Source organism: Saccostrea echinata, unplaced genomic scaffold (assembly GCF_033153115.1).
Source record: "Saccostrea echinata isolate AGI-Se365-2 ecotype Australia unplaced genomic scaffold, CSIRO_AGI_Sech_v1 ptg000009l, whole genome shotgun sequence".
Taxonomy (NCBI): Eukaryota; Metazoa; Mollusca; class Bivalvia; order Ostreida; family Ostreidae; genus Saccostrea; species Saccostrea echinata.
The window spans coordinates 24,841,737-24,865,688 of record NW_026889758.1 but is presented as its reverse complement, the minus strand read 5'-3'; the positions used below and the strand labels follow the sequence as shown (position 1 = coordinate 24,865,688).

The 23,952-nt window shown below is 32.8% G+C and overlaps 2 protein-coding genes across 2 annotated transcripts; one reads left to right on the top strand and one right to left on the bottom strand.

Annotated features, from left to right (window-relative positions):
* Positions 1–949: 949 nt before the first annotated feature.
* Positions 950–10,576, bottom strand: LOC133182081 (polyamine-modulated factor 1-like). The gene is made up of 5 exons (XM_061316800.1): positions 10,431–10,576; positions 8,302–8,407; positions 5,729–5,829; positions 5,267–5,465; positions 950–1,488 (listed from the first exon to the last, which is right to left on the bottom strand). The coding sequence occupies exons 1-5, from the start codon at positions 10,571–10,573 to the stop codon at positions 1,405–1,407; spliced, it is 633 nt and encodes a 210-aa protein (XP_061172784.1). The 5' UTR covers positions 10,574–10,576; the 3' UTR covers positions 950–1,404.
* Positions 10,577–10,852: 276 nt separating this feature from the next.
* Positions 10,853–12,847, top strand: LOC133182079 (ribitol 5-phosphate transferase FKRP-like). Its single transcript, XM_061316798.1, has one exon. The coding sequence runs from the start codon at positions 10,999–11,001 to the stop codon at positions 12,478–12,480; it is 1,482 nt and encodes a 493-aa protein (XP_061172782.1). The 5' UTR covers positions 10,853–10,998; the 3' UTR covers positions 12,481–12,847.
* Positions 12,848–23,952: the final 11,105 nt, after the last annotated feature.

Sequence of the window (23,952 nt, the reverse complement as noted above, 5' to 3'; positions counted from 1 at the left end):
CAACCATTGAAAAGATATGGAAAAGGTTAAAGTTTTTCAAAAGTAAGTCAAACATCAAGGTCAATGTCAAAAATTAATGGTGCCCAAGGACAGGCCTTCTCACAAGAAATACACACATGTGAAAGTCGCCCGCGTGGCGCAGTGGTTAGAGCGTTTGCTCTAGAGTCGCGAAGTAAGGAGTTGATCCTTACGTCGCGGGTTCGAATCCACTGTGGGACGTGGAGACCGGTTCTTCGGATGAGACCGTATAAACCGAGGTCCAGTGTCCCAGTAGGTGCTGGCACGAAAAGATCCCTCACTGTTCAATGGCCGTAAGTGCCGAGCATAGGACAAAATTTGCAGCTCTCCACCGGCAAGTGGTGGCGTCTCCATATGAGTGAAAAATTCTCGAGAGGGACGTTAAACAACATACAAACAAACAAACATATTAAAATTTGTTTCATACTTGCATATTATATCATTTTTCGACCTGTCTTCCCATATGTTTTTTTTTCTTGTTTTTTTTTAACATTTATTTTATTTTCCCCTTACGATAACGTCGGCTTTCTATATCGATGAGAAATACTTACCAACTGAGGAATAATGTTAATTTAACGTGAAAGGGGCGCCATACTTTTCTAACATAAACTGCGTTAGTCGTTAAATTTCTACAAAGTTTTACATTTTGTGAATAATACATGAGTTGGGAATAATATATTGGGAAATAAACACAAACGACATGTAACTATTTATTTTTAGAAATTGTATTGAAAAATAATGACGCTACCGCGTCTTCTGTGCTACCCCAGCAGTGTTTGTCGTGTGATTTTAAACTTGTCAGACAACCATATAAATTGGATTCAATAAAAATAAATCCCCAAGATACTGATGTACATGTAACACTAACTGACATTATGCGCCGTTGTTTAAATTCAACCTGTTAAAGGTAAAAATGATAGAAATATTAAAATATGCATTTGTCATCTGCTTTATTTTTTAAGATACATGTATTTGAAATAAAATGTGTACTTTATACACATAATGTAAATGTTAAAGTAATACAAAACATTTAGCAAGGTGTACATGAACTTTTAAAACAACATTTTCAAGTCAGTTCAACTTGTTCCTATCCCACATACTGAAAAACACACAACATATTATATATATGGTACATAAACTCTGATATCTTTTTACACAATTCAAGTTTACCTGTTGTTAGCTTCAGTAAGTCAGACAAACACACATACTAAAGGCTCAAGTACTTAACCTATCTGACAGAGCCAGAACAAAATTAATATATCACTGCATAAAGCTGCCAACATTTCTTTGGCATTATATTGTGAACAGAAAAGTCAATCAAAACGTAGAACCATTTTTGTTGGAATAAACAATACATTTTAAATATTTTGAAACATCATTTTCTAATCATCTTATACATGAATAATTTGAATATTTCACAAGAAATTTTTTTGCTTCGTCTATATCAAATCTGTCAGCCATCTCGTCAATCTAAAAAAAAATAAATAAATCTATTTTGATTACAAAATGTAAATGTACTTTGCTAATAAAAAAATAAAGTGCCTTGCCACAGCATGATACGCCCGTCAAATATTGTTCAATTATCATAAATTAAACAGTTTAGGGTGCAAGAAAATCATGTCAACCTTAATTCAAAGATTTCCATGATTTTTCCATTCCTTATAATATTTGATGTTTATACATTTCCTGTAGTGCAGGCACAAATTATAATAAATTTCTCAACTGGTTGTGTTAGACCTTGACAAATGCCCATCTGCAGCCCCCCCCCCCCCCTATCATATTTATTTGATATTTTCAAAAAATTAAATAAAAATATCATATTAAACAATATCAAAATAGTCTTAACAATTTAATCTATACCAAATTAATTTTGAAAATAAAAGGCTGGCCTGCAAGTGACATATGCTATAAACTGACAAGCAGTTTTTCTGTCTAATTCCCAAAGGATACAGATTAGAGCTGCTTCATCAGAGATGCTCTAACAGAAATGATTGAGACAGCTAGCCTTCCTATACATTGAACTCATTAATTATAATCTTTAACTGGATGCATGTCCATTCATTACTCTCAAGGGATGAATGGATCTGCACTATCTGCTTTAATAGTCTGTATTCAATGTAATAAAAATGAATATTTATGTTATTATGTTGAATACAGAGATTTTTTTAATTTGTTACGAAGATTTATAAAAAGAAACAAAAACTTGTGTAATCTTGATGCAATATTTTTAATAAGGTTACTGCATGACTCTTAGATTTGTAGGAACTATCTACCATAAAACATTTTTTAAAAAAAATACTTGATGATTTTTTTGAGATTTAATGTCAGACTGGTTTTAAGCTGCAGTTCATATTGACAAACAGACAAACGGACATGCTAATTCCAATATCCCCCCCCCCCCCGGGGTATAATTAGTTTTAATTATATTATACAATATCAAATTAGTTTATCATACATTATCAAGTTAGTTTTAATTAATTTTCACCAAATTCATTTTAAAAGTTAAAAGGCTAGCCAAATAGATACATTTATTCCTTTAATCCAACACTGATTCCTTTCCCCAATTCCCAGGAGATATAGATAACACCTGCTTGATCAGAGATGCTCTACCAGTTAGTTCCTCACACTGAACTCATTAATTTCTCTCTAATTTGATATGTAATTTTCTGTTATCAAAATTCTCCTTGACCAGTGCTTGATGATTACACCCATGGGAGAGGTGGAATTTCTCTTATAACATTACATTTGTTATAGATTGTTGTAAAGTATATAATGAAAAAAAAATAGTATTTTCTTGATTTAACATTTTTTTAATAAGGTTACTGCAACATTCTTACATTTTTGGGGATTGTGAAATTTAATAGTATAGAGACACAGTTTTTTTAAAAATTTCACTAAATTAAAGGTCACAGTGACCTTGAAATAGGTCACGACACATCTTCTACCTAAGATGCATAAATTGGCCAAGTTTGATGATTCTAAGTCTAATAGTTTTCTAGTTATGAGCCAGACAGGATTTTTCCATATTTGGCCATAGCATCTTAATTAAAGGTCAGAGTGACCTACTTTTAATGCGCGACACACCTTCTACCCAAGACGTATCAGCTGACAAAGTTTGATAATTCTAGGCCTAATAGTATTAAAGTTATGATCTGGACACGAAAAAGCTAACAGACGGACGGACGGACATGAAGGCTATAACATAATACGTCCCGTCTTAAGACGGGCGTATAATAAATGAGGCCCATGGGCAAAAATGCTCATCTGAGTTACTTTAGCTCTGCTGTTCTTAGATTTTTACAAAATTTTTATATTTACATGAAGAATTGTGACCCCATATTATGCCACACATTAATTCTAAGGGTTTCTGAATCCATACACCATGGGGATGCTTTAATATCAATATGTCTAACATTGCCTTGCAGTTATGGAGAAGAAAATTCTTTTCTTATATACATGCATTATTTGAGCCTGACTTTAGCCACATTGTAACTCTAACCTGGGGTCCACAATTTGAAAATAAATAAATAAATCCACATATCCCATATTTAGCCCAACATTAACCAAGGGGCCAAGAGTTGAATAGTTTAGTATCTACACTACCTCTGGAAATTTCATATAGATTTCATCTTTTCTGGTCTATTGGTTTTTGAGAAGATTCTTAAAGATTTTTCTTGCACTAAAAATTACATACATGTTTTTTCATGGGCTTTGGGGAAAATGTCGTTCTTGAGGATTAAATTTCTTGGATGAAGAGTTGTTGAGTAGTTTTTCATATGAAATTTTACCTTTCCAGGGATAGACATTAACTTTCAGATTCACTTGCCCTTTGGGCAAGTGATCTCAAACTTTGACTTGTCCGAATGCTAAACTTGGTTGCCCAAAATTATGAAGGAACTTAAGAATTACTGTAAACGTTATGATAAGAAAAAAATGTGACCTAATATACTACTGTCATTTTGGCAAGTTGAGCTACCTGAAAAAATGTCGATACATGCTGCATTTGTACATAAATGTATACCACTGTACTTGTAAATATAACCTGTTAACACACACTGCCATGCAACAATAATCCTCCGTTTCCTTGTAATAAAATTCATATTTTTAAAAATTATTTTAGGTAGGATCCTTTTGTGATTCGTGATTTTCAGAGATAACTGTGAAGCAACGCTTAAGGAAGATAGTTGCTACGAAACATGCATCTTATCATCATGTCTTGATCAGGATACATCGTGTTACACTGTAATTATATTCTGTGCTTGAATAAATAAGCTAATTTCCTAATAAGAATTTAACAAAATTTTCTTAGACATAGAACGTATTTACTACGAAAGAAAATAACGAACCCGATTTTTAAATGAGCGGTATAATCAAGAAACGCTACCAAGGAATTCTGAATGCAAAAACATTGTCAGTCATGTGCATGGCGGAAATCAAGTGTTCAATTTATTGTTTTATTCATAAATTAATGTAAACTAAATAAATATAAAAATATCACTTGCCCGATCGGACAAGTACGTCGACAATTTCACTTGCCCGAACTGAGAATTCACTTGTCCCGGGCAATCGGACAACCGTTAATGTCGATCCCTGCTTTCATGGTGGACATAAATTCTTGGGTCTCTTCATACCTCGAAAACAATGAAATTTAAACCCCTATGAAAATGAGTGATTTCAGAGTAAATTTCAATTTTATTTAACTTTGATCCCTTATTGTGGCCCCAATCTACCCCCAGGGGCCAAGAGTTGAACATTTTACAATATACACTACCTCAAGAAACTGTCACTTACATTATAAGTTTTATCTTTTCTAGTCCACTGTTTCTTAAGAAGGAATTTTAATGATTTATGAATTTTCCTCTATATTTCAATATAAAACTTTGCTCCCTTATTGTGGACCTACCCTACCCCCATGGTCCATGATTTGAAAAAAAATAAAATCTACACTTCCTCAGAAAGCTTTCACATAAGTTTCACTTTTTCTGGTCTAGTGGTTCTTGAGAAAATGATTTTTAAAGATTTAGCTGATGAGAAGGATTTTTAAAGATTTTTACTATGTATTTCAATTTGAAACTTTGTTTCCTTATTGTGGCCCACCCTACCCCCAGCATCCAACAACAAGGTATGGCACAGTTTTTTCTTAGAATGTGTTACCGGTAGATTTAATGTATTTCATTTTCAGTAATAATACAGTGCAGACATAATAAGAATTGGCCATTTCCATGACCACAGGTCATAAAACACAAACCTGTTTCCAGTGCTGCGCCTTCTGTTCTACTCTCTGCTGTGTATGCTGTAGTTTTGTCTGTCTGGCACGGAGTGCATCCTTAAGAAGTTTATTCTGGGACTGAAGATCTGATAAAATTCCCTGTAAGCGTTCTTTCTCCCTCAGTTTGTATGGGGCAGTGTGAGCAAGTACATCCTGAGCAGCATTGCCAGATGGTCGCCTGTGAATGAGATTTCTTGTTAAAACTGCTATTTATCATTTTCATTTAATATCTGCATTTGAAAAGGGCTTTAAAAAAGACACTGAATATATGTGGTGAATAATTGTGTAAAAGTATAAATGCCACTCATGTATCACTGTGGCACACAGAGCTTGTCTTTAATGGTCATGGCTTGTATAAAAATTAGGCATATATTGTGACTTTAGTGTTTAATATTCTAATAAAATTTAGTTTGTTTTTAAACAGACAAATGAAATATTTACCATCCTTTCTTTCCTTTTTCTGGGTTTTCATCAATTTGATCATTTAAACCATTTAACAATTTACCAATATTCTCTTCTTTCAGCATCCAGGTAATTTCCTCCTTTAAAAAAAAAAATTAATTGTTCAGAAATCTATCTAAATCTAAACATTAAATTTAATTTCAATATGCAGTTACTGACTTATAAATACTTTGTTACCATCTTGAGCAAACATTATTCACTTTACTGTAAATTCATAATGAACCACTTTATGCCAGACTTTAAACTAAACATTGTTGAGATGGTGACAATCTCAAAGGGCTCTGCTCTTAGCAAAGGACTTAGGATGAAATACCCTTCATCCAATTTACTCTTTGGGCGATTTTGGTGCCAGATGGGGCCAATGGGTGAAAAAATGCTCAGAAAAAATTCATAGGTCCACCCATCATCCCTGGTAAATTTTGAATTGGACCAGTAAAATCTTAATTTTATCAGTCAAAATGTCTGGCAGCTTTTACAGATTGTATTAAAATGAGACAGAAAATCTTAACAAAATCATTAATTCAATTGTCATTTTATTGATTACAATAGAGAAATATTAATAAAAGCCAGAAAGTAACAAATATTTTTTTTTCAATCTAGATTTGCCAACTCTTCTTTTAGAAATATTATTAAAGCATCATACATTTGTTGAGACAATTTCCTATTTGAGTTAAAAATGGACGCTAGCGACAGGAACAAGTAAGTATAAGAAAGACCCATGGACCAAAGCCCTCACCTGAGTCAGGCATGGGCACGATTACTTACAAATGTAATTGATTAATAATTGATTACTTAGAGGAAATTTGTGTAATCGATTATTAATTGATTACATTTATTTTTGTCCTGTAATCGATTACTTTAGAAGATGTATTCAATTAATAATCGATTACTTCTAAGTTTCTTCACCTCAAATATCAAAACAGAAAAATATTTTAAATATTATATAGTAATGTTCATTGATGTTGATATTTCAGATATCCACTGAAGTTCGAAAGTGTTAATTTTAGTGGTGTTCCAATCATCAATTATAATCAAAAATCAGTCGATTGCTAGCATAATCCAAGCGTTACTTATTTTATTTTGCAAGCACAATAGTTTTTAAGCTGAATATTCCAGCTGCAACTTGTCTATTAACTTACTTGTTCATCGTAATGGCACAGACGAACAGACATTGTATTCATACCCGGGTAACAACGCTCATTCCCGGGAATGGACGTACTTTGTATTCTACAAAATGAAGGATGAACCAGCTGGACTAGGAAGAACGTTTTATCGTTAAAATGATATTGTCCTACGGCCTAAGGCTTGTCCCGAGACACAGTTAGATTATTCTAACTACAGCTGGACCACCACAGTAGTTATTCGCCCATTCTTACCATTTAATAAACTAAATTGACAGACTTTGTAAATGTCCGATTATAATTGATAATTAGTTAGTCACAGTAGCCAGATCATCGATTATGAAATTTTGATTCCCATCACTAGTTTATTTTGTTCAGTTTCTGTGCAGATTCTTTTAAGTTTTTTTTCTGGTTTAATTTCATACTTTAGACCTAACATGGTCACTAAATGTTTAATGAGGGATTTCTCTACCACGAAAGATGGAGACATGGTTCTTGCAATGATATGTTTTAAGGAATTCAATCAATTCATTATTAGTCCCCTAACGGTGAAACCGGAGGGGACTATAGGTTTCCCCTGAGTCTGACCGTCCGTCTGTCTGTCCCTCTGTCAGTCTGTCCCACTTAGTTTAGTTGATGAGTTACAGATCAAGTTTACATTTTGTTCCACTTCAATGATTTTTTCACGGAATTACGACCTTTTTAAGTTTGCATTTCGTTCCACTTCATTGATTTTTGACAGAATTATGGCATTTTCAATTTTTAACGGGAACCAGATTACACTTGCGGGTAGGGGACTAGTATTGCTACTGCAATACTCTCAGAATGCTTGTTCTTTTTGACTTTGGATCTATCAGCATATGAAGATTGATAAAAATATCTTGGATACTTTCTTTGAAACTGAGCTTTGAAAAGAGCAAAGCGTGACGGAAAACAGACGGAAGGATGGAAGAGACATGACAAACACTATATGCCCCGGCCATATTCATGGCGGGGCATAAAAATACTACATGTCAATATAAAACTTTTATCCCCTATGGTGGTCCCACCATACCTCTGGGGACCTTGATTTGTAGAATTTAGAATCTACATTACCTCAGAAAGCTTTTAACTCATCTCTGTTGGCCTAGTGGTTCTTCAGATGAAAATATTTTAATGATTGACCCCACCCTATTTTGCCTTTCCTTGGTCATATCCCCTTTGTTTGGATGGGGGATTGGCCCTTAATTTGAATAATTTAGAATCCCCTAACCCAGGGATGCTTTGTGACAACTTTGGTTAAAATTGGCCCATTGGTTCTTGTGAAGAAGTTGAAAAAATTTGAAAAGTTTACAGACAAATGCAGGCAGGACAACAGGGGATCAGAAAAGCTCACTAAGCTTCCAGCTCCGGTGAACTAATAAAAAGTAAAACAATATCTATCAATCATACAGAAACATTGGATTTAAGTTGTGCCAGTAGCTGTGCATGCATCTTTTTCAAAGCTTGTGGCTGATGCTCATACAATGGTCGCAACTGCTCCTTGAACAAGGAAAATCTGAAAGTAGATTACAACTTTACATAAAAAATGGATACATAGAAATTATAGGGCTGGATGATACACTTTTTCTATATCGATGCATATCTCAATATATTTGAGCCACGATGCGATATGTATTAGGGCTGGGACGATACAACTTTTTCTATATCGATATGTATCATATTTGAGCCACGATACGATGTGTTTCACGATATGTTGAATTGGTTATAAAATGTCTTTTTTTGTATTGAAATGAACATTTCTTCACAAATAAGAATAATTTATTCAAAGAAGTTGTATATCTGTTGCAAAACAAATTTATTTTACACAAGTGGTGTTCATTATTATGTATTTCATATTTATGTTTTAAATTAGCATATTTATTTTATATATTGAACCCAAAATGCTAAGTAAACAAAGAAAAAAATGTCAGAATTGGTGATATTTCAATACTTCTTTATATGGATTGATATATGTATCTTCCTCACAATCGATATGTGTATAGTCCTCACACAGAATTGATATAATCGATATTTTGATATATTGTTCCAGCCCTAATAGAAATGAACGTATACATTTATATAGAAAATGACTGTACGTCGTATCAGGTATAAATGGAAAGAAAAAATTTATCAACTCATGATGATCAAACAAAATCTTCAGTTAAACATTCTGAGTATGTTGTTAAACCTACCCTTTACTATTTGATTTGGTCGATTACTTCATTAGGCACCAAATCTTATGGTACTCGAAAAAAAAGCTAGCTTACCAACAATATACAAATAGATCAAGTTGATCTACAGGCACAATCTTTTGATTGAGCTTTAGCTTGGGTTGATCATCAACCCAAGGTAAAGCTCAATCAAAAGATTGTGCCAGACTTGTTTTTGTTATTTAAGCTTAGTGAATGCTTTATATTTTAAGAAAAAAAATTAAAAATTAAAAATCAAGAATTTTGACCAGTAACAATGAATTATTGAATCTGAGTGGTTTTGCCCTGATTAACTGTTCGCACTGAGTGGATTTGCCCCATTTTTTTTTTTTTTGTCCTAAGTGGATTCGCCCTTGTGGTTTTCTTCAAACATACAGGATACTTGATGTTTAAGCAAAAGTCGTTTGATCAATGGGTGTTTAGATAAACATACTGAACACTCTAATAAATTTCATGTGCAGTTTGAAGAGCCGGATCTAAATTAAAACTGAATACAGGGGTTTTTTTTTAGGTCTTAAAATCAAGGGACTGGGCCTTTCCATTTGGGAAAAAATAGCATCATTTAGTTAAAATTGGGAAAAATATCATAATTCTGAATTCATTTTTGTATATAAATTCAAATAAAACCCATTTCTTTATTTGCAAAGCATTTATTAACTTATTTACATTCAATAAATCTTTATTGAAAACAGCTTAACCTGTTTGCTGTTCTAATGTTTTATTTCTTTCTATAATATTTAGAATAAAGTGACATTAAGGTCATGTTTCGAATTGTATTTTGGGAATTTTCTTTGATGAAAATGGGAAAAACAAACAATTGTTACCATTGGGAATGGGGCTTATGACAGACCCCTTACGGCCCCGAAAAAAAAAAAACCTGGAATAGCTATCTGTGCTTGCCCTTACGGTCGCACTAAATTATTACATGTATAAATAACATAATATACATTTTAATTTAGCTGCATAATTTTTTTTCCCAACAACCTCCATCTTTTTTTCCTGAAATTTTGAACAAAATAAGATTAACTTTATTAAATATGTTTTATTAAATAAGATTATCATTGTGTGGATCACTTTGGATACATCAAAAACCCTTCCTCATAGCACAAACTCAAAAACACAAGTTACAACAAACTACAAAAATCCACGTGCAAAAATTTGACACCAAATTTGACAGGTGACACGGCGAAACCACAGAGCGAACATGTAATCATGGTGAACCCACCCGTGACCAGATCATTCATGTCTCTATTTTAACAAAATTTCCCATTAAAATGATAGATGAAAGGAATGAAAGGTTTACTAAAATCACAATAAATACGTCCATACTTTATAGACGAATAAAATTTCTCCAGACTAAGATCAAGACTCTGTTTTAAACGTTGCATTCGCTTTCCATCAATATCCTCGGCATCTTTCTGAGCTACCGCCTCCACCTCCTCCCCTGTGCCTGGCCTGTCATTTTTTTCCATCTCAGGTGTTTTCTATTTTCAATTTTGAATTCCCGCCTGATAAGAAAGGTGTATGAATTATTCGTATTTCAATCTCGATCAATTTTTTTCCACATCTTTTAAATCATTCATATTTATGGTTATCAATTTACATCTTTATATTTATATAAATGTTTAAAAATATTTTGAGTAGAAAATATGATAAAACTCTTTATAATTGAAAAAAGCAAAAAAAAAAAAAAAAAAAAAGAGAGATCGGCATTCTTTTTATTACGATCGTGGACTTTCACTTTTTCTGCCATCCTGGTGATGTGGATCATCATCATGACTTGGACGACAGATGTTGCATTGGCTATCAAGGACTAGTCAGAATCATAATCATGTAAAATTGGGATTTTTATTAGCATTCTTCATCATCTGCTAAAAGTCTGTGACCTCAATTTAATATGAAGTGTTTTAGAAAGAGAAAATTTGTGTTATGTGCATTAACGTGTAATTTTACTTTTGTGATAGTCCTTTACTATTTTCTTCAAACTGAAAGAATTATCGATACTGTGAAAAAGATTGATCCGACATACTCAGTGGTCATTCGAGAGTTTGAGGATTATGACAATGATGTGCCACAAACAGTTCGCCATATACATGAAGTGCTAGGAAATCATGTGCCAATATTCATTGTGACAGACCATCCTACATATCCAAAAATCGATTTCATTTCAAACCACAAGGTTCAAGCCATGTTTATTCTGGACTTCGATTTAGACAGTAAAAAACATACAGATGATGAGGTTTTAGATGCTATAACAACAGATTTTGTTATTTTCATACCAGATGGTGCTAGAATTTATAATAAATCTGTTTTTGAACGCCTTATTCATGATTTTGATAATTCCAAGTTTGCACATGCATTTGCTGTTAAAACTGGCAGGGATAAGCTTAGATGCCCAGGGATGCATATTAACTTACAAAGGTGGCGGTTGAAAATAACAGAATTTGAAGGCTATGAAGGATTGTGTGATTATATAGAAGGTGATCAAGCTGTTTTATTGCACACAGTGATATTAGCAGAACTGCCAAGTCCATGGTCAATCCCTTTAACTAAATCATTATATCTACAGTTTGTTGTTAAGAGGTGGAAATCATTTGTGTATACCCCTGAAGTATTTATACCTCGGAAAGGGTTCAAGGATCCCAGTAGCATGCAGCGATTTAAACATGAAGAGGAAAAAAGAGAAGATAAGTTATTTAGAAAATTTAAAATTAAAGAACTAGTGAATAAGATTGATGCTGACCATGAAAAAAGTCATTATTATGGCTGTAGCAAGGGAACAGAGCGATGTTACAGCTCTGTAATTAATAACATTCCAGATTTCTTGTACCACGGGAAATGGACCCCTCCATGCTGCCTCAAGGCTCTCCGTGAAACAGCTCAACATGTCTTTAAAATATTTGATAGTACAAATGTGCGATATTGGTTGGAGGGTGGGAGTTTGCTGGGTGCGGCACGGTCTGGCGATATCATTCCATGGGATACAAGTGTTGATATAGGAATATACAAAGAAGATATCCAGAAATGTAAAGAGTTAGTTAAGACAGGTAACTATGAATATGTTGATGAAAAGGGATTCTTATGGGAAATAGCAGAAGAGGGTGACTTTTACCGAGTACATTATAGTCGTGTAAATAGAAACTACATTCAAATTTTCCCATTCTACTCAAAAAATGGTGTCATGACAAAAGATTATTGGTTTAAAACCCACAAACAAGACATTGAATTTCCAGAGCATTTTCTTGTTCCTCTGTCATCTATTGATTTTATTGGCAGAAACGTGTCAGCACCAAATGATGTAAAAGAATTTTTGGAATTAAAGTTTGGGAAAGGTGCAATTGAAAATCATCAGTATCCAAATGGTGAGCCAGTTTATTAACTTGTTTATGTAAAATGGTTGTCCACTTCTTTGTCATCCTATTTCCTTTAAAAGATATTAATAGTATTTTATTTGGCTATTAACTTGTACTTAGGTTTTGTGTTGTCTTGAATGTTTTGACATATGAGATAGTTTTACTCTATTACATGTTGGATGTGTATGTATGACTTATGTGATATAACCCAACACATATCATGAATATACATGTATGTGTATATATATATACAATGTATATATATTATATCCGTGATTTCAATGTTATTTAACTTTTCATAGCATGATATATAATACTCTTTTTTCATATTGTACAACATATCAATAACTTGCCATCAGGAACAGCTGGACTTTGCTTTATTGCATCCAATATTTGTTACACAAATCAATAATTAATTTATGAAATTTGTTTATTTCTATGAAAAAAATATCACTTTGATGTAAACAGATTTTCATTGTGTTAATTTTGCAATGAGCAACATCTTATTGCATGTCTTTTATAGTAAAAAGAACATATGTGTGTGTGTGTGTGTGTGAGGGGGTGTGTGTGTGGGGGGGGGGTTTCAAGTTCAAGTTTCTTTATTTCCTTAAGCCAACTGGCTCATCAGAATAATAATACAATCATGTTATTAAAGAAAAGAAAAGAAAATCATACAGAGAGAGTGAACGTAAAATATACATAGATAAAAATAGTCTTATACATCGATATTATTTTTTCTTAACAATGTGGCAGCATTCAAAAATTTGCCCAAATTTAACAAATCTTTAGTATTATTAGAACTTAACAGTTGAATTAATTTAAAGACACTAGGCTTGTTATAATAATACTTTTTCAAAAATTTCTCTCTTAAATCAATATACAAAGGGCATTTCAAAATAAAATGAAATTCGTCTTCTATATCATGGAGAGTACAACATGTACATAATCTGTTAATCTTTGGTATGTTATGGTATCGACCTGTTTCAATATTTAACATATGATTTGATAACCTAAATTTTGTTAATAGTTGTCTAAATTTTTTGTCAATAGGTTTTGTTAAATATGATTGCAAACAGAAATTGTCAATTAAATGTTGATACAAATAACTCTTTGGAGAGTTTGATATACTCTCTATTATGTTTTGCTTTGAAACATCTAAAAGTCGTTGTTTTATAATGTTATAAGCTCTATCATTTAAATGGTTTTCTGTCCAAAGTTGTCTTAGTCCTAGAAAAGACAGTTCTTTTTTAATTTGTAAAATCCATTTGTCATTTTGTAATACCATATTTTCATAACAAGACTTTAGAATGCAATTTTCTGTTGTTCTTAATTTGATCCAGTATTTAAATATTCTTAGTTTCATTGTAACATATAGTGGAAAACGCCCAAGCTCTGAATAAATCAAGCTGTTTGAGGTTTTCTTTCCAACACCAAGAGTATTTTTACAAAAATTTAAATGTACCTTTTCTATATCGGGACATCTGTGAAAACCCCATATCTCAGATCCATAAAGTAATACACTACATACATAAGTATCAAAAATTGAACATAAAGTTTCTACATTGAATTCATACCTCTTTAATCTACTTGAAATAGCAAACATAGCTTTTCTACCTTGTTCAGCAGCATGTTTCTGCGTTTTTAAAAATTTTCCATTAAAATTAAATAAAATACCTAAATATTTAAATTCATTCACAATTTCTAATTCAACATTATTATAAAACCAGGATTCATCATTATGTAATTTACCACCATTTCTAAAGATAACAACCTTAGTTTTTGTTACATTAACAGAAAGACTCCATTCTTCAGTGTAACTGCATAGTGTGCTTAACATTTTTTGTAATCCTTCTGGAGATTCAGCAAAATTAACCACGTCGTCTGCATACATAAGTAAGAATAAGTTTAGCATCTGCAAATCAATATAGGGGCAGTTATCTGATATAAAACCAACTTCGAAATCATTAACATATAATGAAAATAATATTGGTGATAATGTTTCTCCTTGCATTAGACCAATGTCGTTGTGGTAGTAGTCGCTGAGATAACCATTGTATTTAACACAACTTTTAACATTATTGTATAGAGATTTAATTATCTTTAACATTTTACCTTGGATGCCAAAATGAAACAATTTCTGCCATAATTTTATTCTATCAACAGAATCGAAGGCTTTTTGAAAATCTACAAAACAACAATATAATCTTTTCTTAGCAGACAGGTACTTATTTATAAGCGATTGTAAAACAAAAATTGCATCAGTGGTTGACAATCCCTTACGGAACCCGAACTGTGCATCAGTCAATATATCATAGGAATGTTCCCATTCTAATATCCTATTATTAAGAACACTTGTAAATAATTTACCAAAACAACTAACAATAGATATACCACGATAGTTATTGACGTCGTTTCTGTCCCCTTTTTTAAACAATGGAGTAGTAAAACATTTTGACCATGATTCAGGGTAAAGACCGGAGTTGAAAATATTGTTAAAAAGTTTATGTAAGAGTGGGAGCAATTCATCTCGGCATTTCATGAACAATTCGTTAACAATACAATCTTCACCACAACTTTTATTTGTTTTTAACTTTTTAATTGCTGCACATATTTCTTCGAAACTGATCTCTGAATCTAACTCATCGTACACAGCATCCAAATAACATTCTTTTCTGAGGCTGTCGCCTGTTTTGGAACCAAGATTTTTAAAATGCGTAAAGAAATCTTCTAAAGTTAAATTACAGTCAACATGGTTAGTCTTTTTTGTTTTGAAAAGTTTAAAGAATTGTTTTGGTGTGGGTGGGTGTGTGAGATGATTTATTATTTAATATATATTTATCACATTTTTACTCCTTTATACAGTGTATATAGCTCATAGGATATAGTTTTCATGTCCAAATTGTGACATCACAATGGTTTTTGGATGAATTTGATCATCAAGTATTGTGGATTAATTTATATTAAAAAAACCCAGTGTAAAACATGAAATATCACGTATGTAAAACGTGATAAAAAGAATCTCCCATGGTTTTTGGTTAGAGATGTTTTGTTATCCATCTCATTGTTTGTTATTATCCCCTCGCCAATACTCAAGGATAAAAACATACAACTCCTTAGATACACTAGAAATATGTTCACAGGACATGAATGCCCCGCCCAGGGTTCATTAGTAATGCAACATGAAAATTTGTATTAGTGTATAAAGTTTGATGAAAATATTTTAAATACATGTAATTTCTTTAAAACCGAGTTTTGTACACAATAAATAGTAAAGTAAAGGTCAATGGAAAGATCAAGGTGAAAAAAAAAAAATAAGAGGCCCAAGGGCCTTAACGGTCACCTGAATATGATGTTATGATCCATAGATTAAGCAAAATAAGCTGATGAATGAAGCTATGATGCCCAGAAGCAAGAAAAATAGGATGATCAGGAATCAGCAAAAGATTCATTTAGTACTCAGTAACAAATCTTCAAGTTGATCTATTTATTTACCTGTACTTTCCCCGGCCATTTGTCTCTGTCCTCATGCAGACTAAACAAAACAATTATAGCAGTTAACACATTTCATTGCCCCTAACAGTGGCCTCTCTTAGTCTTTGAAGATTATTTAATGTACAAAAATACAGTATTTTTGTCCCATTTTCATTTGTACAAAAATACAGTATTTTTGTCCCATTTTCATTTATCTATTATTTTAAATTTTTCCTGACCATCATCCTCACAATGTCAAGGTTTTGTGATTTTATAACTCCACACAAACCCTTGACATAAGTCGTTATTTAAAAGTTGGGCTAGAAAGCTACTATTTCATTTGTTCCTGGTCTAGGACTGGAACCAATCAGAAAACAGCTTTTATTGTATAAGTTTTGTAAACAAGTAAGACTCGTCTTTAAAATGGAAAGTGTCATATCGTAGGATTTGTGACTAGTTACTTTAAATGAAACATCCAGGATTAATTTTTTGAAGATCGTCCTCCTTACAATCACAAAAGATATGCTCTGGAGTACGGCAATTTCATAAATTCTGAAATCACAAAACCTTGACATTATGAGGATGCCTGACCATTAAAAACTATGAAAGTACTTTTAGAATTTAGTATTAAATATTACAAAAATTTTTGTATAATTCTGTTGTTCAATTGATCTTTTAAGTTACATTAAACTATCATAGGTGAATAGCAAAGGGGAATAACTTCTTTCAGTTGAAATTAATAAATTGATCAAAGGGTACAGAATTTCAAAATCTGGTAGAAACACCCTTGCTTATTACAGTATACTCTGTTTGTCTCCTAGAAGCCCAGGAGCAGAGAAGAAGATTTTCAAAGAAATAATTCATTTTCACTATAGATTCAATAAAGCCCTACCCTAATACCTGACCCAGGGGACAAGATATTGACAATTTTGGAAGAGGCGCCCTTGTTCATCATAACGATGCACTTAGTATGTTTCCTTTATAACAATGGGCAACGAAGATTTTCAAAGAAATAATGCATTTCTACCACATATTCAAAGAGCCTCACCCTAACACCAAAATCCCTGACCCCAGCTAGGGTTATGAATTTCAAACTTTTTGAAAAGACATCCTCGTTCATCATAACCATGCCATTAGTTTTTTCTTTTAAATACCTTGGGGCAGAGAAGAAGATTCTCACACAAAAATAATAATAATGCATTTCCACTATATATTCAAAAGACCCACCCCACATGAACCTCTGACCCTGGAACCACAAATTTCATAATTTTGGAAGAGGCATCCTTGATTATCATAACCATGTACCTAGTTTATTTGCTAAATACCCGGGGGGGGGGGGAGAGATTTTTAAAGAACTTATGCATTTTCACTATATGATCAATAGAGCCCCGCCCTTACACCAGAACCCCGACTTAGGGGCCAAGATATTCAGTTTTGGAGTAGGCACCCTTGCTCACCATAACTACGATATATACTTGGTTTATTTGCTAAATACGTATAGGAGCAGAGAAGAAGATTTTCAAAGTAATAATGCATTTTTACTATAATGATCAATAGAGTTCCCCATTGTCTACCCCTTCTTTAGAACCCCTCGGCCTGGGGTCACAAATTTCACAATTTGGGAAGGGGCACCCTTGATCATCATAACCATGCACCTACTTAATCTGCTTTTTATACAGTGGGAGAGAAGAAGATTTTTAAAGAATTTATGCATTTTCACTATGTAATTATAGAGCCCCACCCTAACACCAGAACCCCTGACCCAGGGGCCAAGATAATTCACAATTTTTGGAAGAGGCGTCCTTGCTCATCTTAACTATAAACTTGGTTTATCTGCTAAATACCTAGGAGCAGAAAAGAAGATTTTCAAAGAAATAATGAACTTTCATTATATTATCAATAACCTCCCCCTTCCCGCAGAACCCCTCACCCTGGGGCCACAAATTTTACAAATTTGGAAGAGGCATGCTTGATAATCATAACCATACACCTAGTTTATCTGCTTTATATACGGGGGGAGAGAAGAAGATTTTTAAAGAATTTATACATTTTTACTATATGATCATGAGAGCCCTACCCTAATTCCAGAAACCCTGACCCTGGGGCAATGAATTTCACAAATTTGGTAGAGCACTCAATGCTTATTAAAATCATGCCAACATTTTGACTGCTTGGTGTCTAGAAGTAAAGAAGGAGATTTTTAAAGATAGCACTAATTTTGATGGTTTTAGTCTCAGGCCCCCCCCCCGGGGGGGGGGGGGGGGCAATGGAATTCAAAATTTTTGTATCCCTTTAAACATTACTGCTTTATGCCAAAATTGGTTGAAATTGGTTCAGTGGTTCAAGAGAAGAAGCTGAAAATGTTCAAAAGTTTACGAACGATGCAGGACAGACAAAAACAGATAGCAATAGTTCACCTGAGTGACTCAGGTCACCTAAAAAATTGACACAGTTGGTAAATTCTCACCAAATAATATATCAGTGGATAAGCTTAAATAAAAAAATATTTTGAATAGTTTCTTTTGAAGCTGAGCTAAACACAAGTGAAATTTGAGAAAAGTGAGGTCAAAGGAAATATGAAGTTTGATGAAAATATCTTCAATAGTTTCTTTGAAATTAAGGACCCTCTCTATACATGGATAAAAAATGTTTTTTAGACTTTGAAAGAATTATATAGCGTACGTAAAAGAGGGTATTTTGATATTTACCAATTCATTTTTAATAAAGGGAACCTGGCTTTTTTTATCCGGGAAAAATCTTCAAAGACAATGAAGTAATACATGTATAAAGGAAAATTGCTTTTGCTTACTCAAATGGAGAAAACACATGCAAATAAAGTTTTTAACTATTCTATCTTGATCTAATATTCTACTAAAATCATGCTTGGAAGAAAGATTAAAGAATAATGATATTTGGATCAGAGATATTCAAAATGAACTTAATAAACTTGGATTTGGCTATATATTTGATGCAGATTTCAATGATAATACTTATATGTTAGTAAAACAAAGATTCCTTGAGGTGAATAACCATACTATGATTTCTAATATTTGTAACAATGCCCGTAGCCCGCTAATCCAACATTTGGTTGATAATTTTGATATACAATATTACTTGCGTAAACCTATTAATTATATGTACAAAATACAAATTGCTAGAATTAGACTATCTGCACATAATCTAAATGTTGAAACTGGTAGATATGTTAATGAAATTAGAAAAAACAGGTTATGTAAAATGTGCTCTTTGTATGTTATCGAAAACGAATTTCATTTTATTTTACAATGTCCTTTTTATCATGACCTTAGATCTAAGTTATTATAAGAAATCCAGTGTTTGGAAATTAATTCAACTTCTAAGTGTACAAAATATAAAGGAACTTTGTAACCTTGGAAAAATATTTATATCAAGCTTCACTAGAAGAATGAAACATTTGTAAATTTTTAGTGTTTTATAATTACAGTTGCCTGTTAGAAAACACGTCCTACATAGTTTACTTGCTATTTATTGATTATGCTCACTCTCATATTGTTATATTTTATAATATTGTATATATGTTTAGTTATTAATATATGTAATCTGATGTGTCGTATGACGCAAAGAAATAAAGAACTTGAACTCGATCATTATCATTTATATCTGCCAAATTAGAAAAAGAGTTTGATTTGTTTCTTAGATTGTTTGTTTTGTTATATGCTGATGACACAATTCTTCTGTCAGAAACACCAGAAGATCTTCAACACCAACTGAATATTTTTAACAATTATTGTAAACGATGGCATCTGAAAGTTAACACTAACAAGCATTCTGAGAGTATTGCATTAGCAATACTAGTCCCCTACCGGCAAGTATCTGGTTCCCCTTAAGAATTGAAAATGTCATATCTCCGTCAAAAATCAATGACGCGGAACGAAATGCAAACTTGATCTATAACTAATCAAGGTAAAGTCACGTACCAAAAATCAGCTCAATATCTGAAAGCGTTCAGAAGAAAATTGCGGAAAACCCTTAAAAATTGAAAAGGCCATAATTCCTTCAAAAATCAATGAAGCGGAACGGAATGCAAACTTGATCTATAACTAATCAAGGTAAAGTCACGTACCAAAAATCAGCTCAATATCTGAAAGCGTTCAGAAGAAAATTGCGGAAAACCCTTAAAAATTGAAAAGGCCATAATTCCTTCAAAAATCAATGAAGCGGAACGAAATGCAAACTTGATCTGTAACTCATCAACATACATGTACACTCACATGCCAAAAATCAGCTCAATATCTGCAAGCGTTTAGGAAAGAAGTGCGGAAAACCAAGTGGGACTGACAGACAGACAGAGGAACAGACAGACGGACAGACAGACGGACGGACAGACTCAGAGGAAACCTATAGGCTAGTCCCCTCCGGTTTCACCGGTAGGGGACTAATAAAACTAAGCTTGTTATCTTTGGAAAAGGCAGTCCAAGAATTAAAAAACCATCTACATTAAATGGTAATATATCAGAAATTATTGATAATTTTAAATATTTAGGTGTAAATTTTTGTAAAAATGGTTCATTTATTACAAATATTAAGGAATTATTTCAAAAAGCAACAAAAGCTATGTATGGTGTTATAGGAAAATGTAGAAAACACAACCTTACTGTAGAATGTACATTAGATATGTTTGACAAAATTGTAAAGCCTGTATTTTTATATGGATGTGAAGTATGGGGTTATAATCAGTCACCATTAGTTGAAAAGTTGCATTTAAAATTTTGTAAACATATTTTACATGTAAAATCATCTACACCAAATTTTATGGTATACGGTGAATTAGGTAGATACCCTATTTCAATTAATATTAAGGTAAGAATGATAAGTTTTTGGTGTAAATTATCTCTTTTACAATGTGATAAATTATCAACAAATCTGTTAATTGTTTTGAAGAACTACAATAATCCATGGTACGTGTAACTTTATCAAATCTATACTGAATGAATGTGGGCTTTCTTATATCTGGCAAACTTGCCAACCAGTGCATGTATCTTGGCTGAAGAAAGTCGTTTTTAACACTCTGTATGATCAGTTTAAACAGTCATGGTACAGTGAAATGTTTAATTCACCTAAAGGTCTTAATTACAGAATATATAAAACTTCATTTTGTTTAGAAAAGTATTTAGTATCTTTGCCTTGCAAGTACTGGAAATTATTATGTAGGTTTAGAACTTGTAATAATAAATTGCCGATTGAAGTTGGGAGATGGCAAAATGTACCAAGAGAGAATAGAATTTGTAAGTTATGTTCAAAAAATGAAATTGGTGATGAATATCATTACTTATTCAATTGTAATGATCCATTTATTCTGAAATCAATTAAGATTATCACTAATATCAAAGTATTACTATTTATATCCAAATGTGTATAAGTTTGATCAACTTTTTAACACAAAAAAATACAGTTAAATTAATAAAACTGTGTAAATTTATAAAAATTATCTGTGAGAGAGTTGGCTCTCCTGGTTAGGTCATTGTTTTTTGTTTTTTTTTTTTGACTTTGTACTTTTTCTGTTTCATGCATGCACATATGTTTAACTATATTTGTAATCTGTCTCTACACTGTACTTAATGTCAGTTTATGAGAATAAATTCATTGTCATTGTCATTGAACTTGAATGTTTAGAATACTTAATTGGATTTATCAAGGTTGGGGTCAATTACTTTCAAAAGTAATCGATTAAATTACAATTACTTTGGATTTTAAAAGTAATCAGTTGCAAGCTGATTACTTCCATTGGTTAAAGTTATCGATTACATAAGTTTAGTTTTCCTACATGTAATCACGATTACTTCTGATTACGCGAGCTCTGGGTTATAAAAATTTAAAAAGACTTTATATATTCATATTATATTATATATATAAAGAACATTTTACAATATATATATATATATATATATATATATATATATATATATATATATATATATATATATATATATATATATATATATATATATATATTTACTATAGTTTACTATAGTAGCAAAAACTACAATCAGAAGAAAAAAAAATCCCCCCCCCCCCGCGTTCTACGAGCCTGATACTATCAATTGATAAAAAAAAAAAAAACTTGTTATAATAAAGAAACTGATTAGACATATGTAAAATTGAAATAAAAGTGAAATACTAAAATGTAAATCAGGCCACCTAGCTTTAGTGATTTGAAAATTGCCCTTTAAAAGCCCAGTATTTTATCTAGATCGATCCGTTTAAGAAAGAGTGTGTGAGAAAATTTTAAAATTTATGTTATTGTAAGTAAAAATCTACCTCGCTACCACATCCTATTTTGTGATTATTTGAATTGAGTAGTTCTTCAAAGGGAGAAAAAGCCAAAAATAAAAACAAACAATACAAGAAACACGGCTTTTGCAAGCCGAAACATAAGATGGCCCCTCGACCCCAGCGGTGTGATATTGGATTTGAAAACAGTAAATACTCTTCTAAAGTTGTTCAAAATTTCAATTAATGTTAGCAATAAATGAACCATTTTTACTTCCACGGCAACTGCAGGTATTTTGGATATTCAAACTCGATAAACTTGGAGAGTGAGACACTTACATATTAATACATGTACTTGTATTATAATTATAATCAGATGTCAATCTCCATCTCGTTTCACGTAAATAATCCATGAATTGATCATTCAAAAAATCATGTTTTTGACGTTGACTTAAAACCGGTAAAGGACTACACGATAAAAATATGTGGTAAAACTAGACGAAAGCAAAACCGTTTTTATAGAAAAATAAAACAACAAATATTCGTGACTCTCCTCTCTCACTTTCATTCCCTCTCTTTCACTCTCTCTCTCTTTTAGCAAATCCAAAGGTGGGGTTGCAACCCCCGTAACCCCCCTCCCCTCTAGATCCGCCACTAAGCTACAAAGTACATGTATCTGGATATAAAGCCATACAAAAATGGAAAAGTCATGCAAGATTAAAGTTGGAAAAGCCAACTTTTAAGTTAGTAAAGCCAAGATTAAAGTTGGAATTACCAACTTTAAAGTTGGTAAAGCCAAGTTTAAAGTTGGAATTACCAACTTTAAAAAAAAAATATGTTTAAATTTTAAAAGGTGATTTCACTGAACCAATTTCGCGGATCCAACGATACCGGATATCTGTTGAAGGCGATTTCACGGATAATACCCGAACAGTATATAGGGAACTTATACTACCTCGCTAGTAAGCTAGCTTTTCTAGTGATGCAATAGAGTCTCGATCCCTCTTTTTCAGGCAAGTTGAGTAACGGCGAGTCTGTGTCATGTTCTAAATTTTGAATTTACCGGGTGGGAGTAAATACAAAATTTAGAACATGACAATCTAAATTTTGTATTTACTCCCACCCGGTAAATTCAAAATTTAGAACATGACATCTGTATAGTCCTTGGAAGGGTGACCGCTTCACGTTAAATTCAAAATTTAGAACATGACTTCTGTATAGCCCTTGGAAGGGTGACCGCTTCACGTTACAAAGTTGGTGGCAGAGTAGTGACTCTGCATGGTGTCTGGCGGCCTGCTTCAGGACTAGAGCTAGGAAATTGTGTCCATTTACAGACTTGGTGTTTGTGGACGGCAGAAGTTGCCGTAACTGAAGAGGTTCAAGGCCTGCTTCAGGAAGCTCTGGAGGAAGGACTTTATGTCGAGGTACGGACTTAGTGTCTGTGGACAGCATTGATTGCCGTTACTGAAGAGGCCCCAGACACTTAGAGAGAACCCATGCTAAGCTTGGGGTCGAAGCTTCCCTGAGCGGCGGAGGAGGAGCTAGCTTTTCTGGTGATGCGGTAGAGTCTACCTCTATTTCAGGCAAGTTAAGCAACGGCGAGCCTGTATAACCCTTAGATGGGTGACCGTTTCACGTTACACTATGCTTAGCTGTCGAAAAATGTTAATATAGTGGGACGTCCATGAATGGACTCGGATCCCTGATGTTATGAGGGTGGATTCCCGCATTCTTTAATATGTTCGTTATAATATTTATTTTTCTTTGTCAAAAGATGT

Bases quoted from the DNA above. Each gene is read 5' to 3' on its own strand.
- LOC133182079 (XM_061316798.1), top strand. From the start codon at position 10,999: ATGAAGTGTTTTAGAAAGAGAAAATTTGTGTTATGTGCATTAACGTGT.
- LOC133182081 (XM_061316800.1), bottom strand. From the start codon at position 10,573: ATGGAAAAAAATGACAGGCCAGGCACAGGGGAGGAGGTGGAGGCGGTA. The intron at 5,830-8,301 runs GTATGATTGATA...TTTTTTTTAAAG, and splicing joins AACTTAAATCCAATGTTTCT to GAGGAAATTACCTGGATGCT. The intron at 5,466-5,728 runs GTAAATATTTCA...TCTCATTCACAG, and splicing joins GAAAAAGGAAAGAAAGGATG to GCGACCATCTGGCAATGCTG.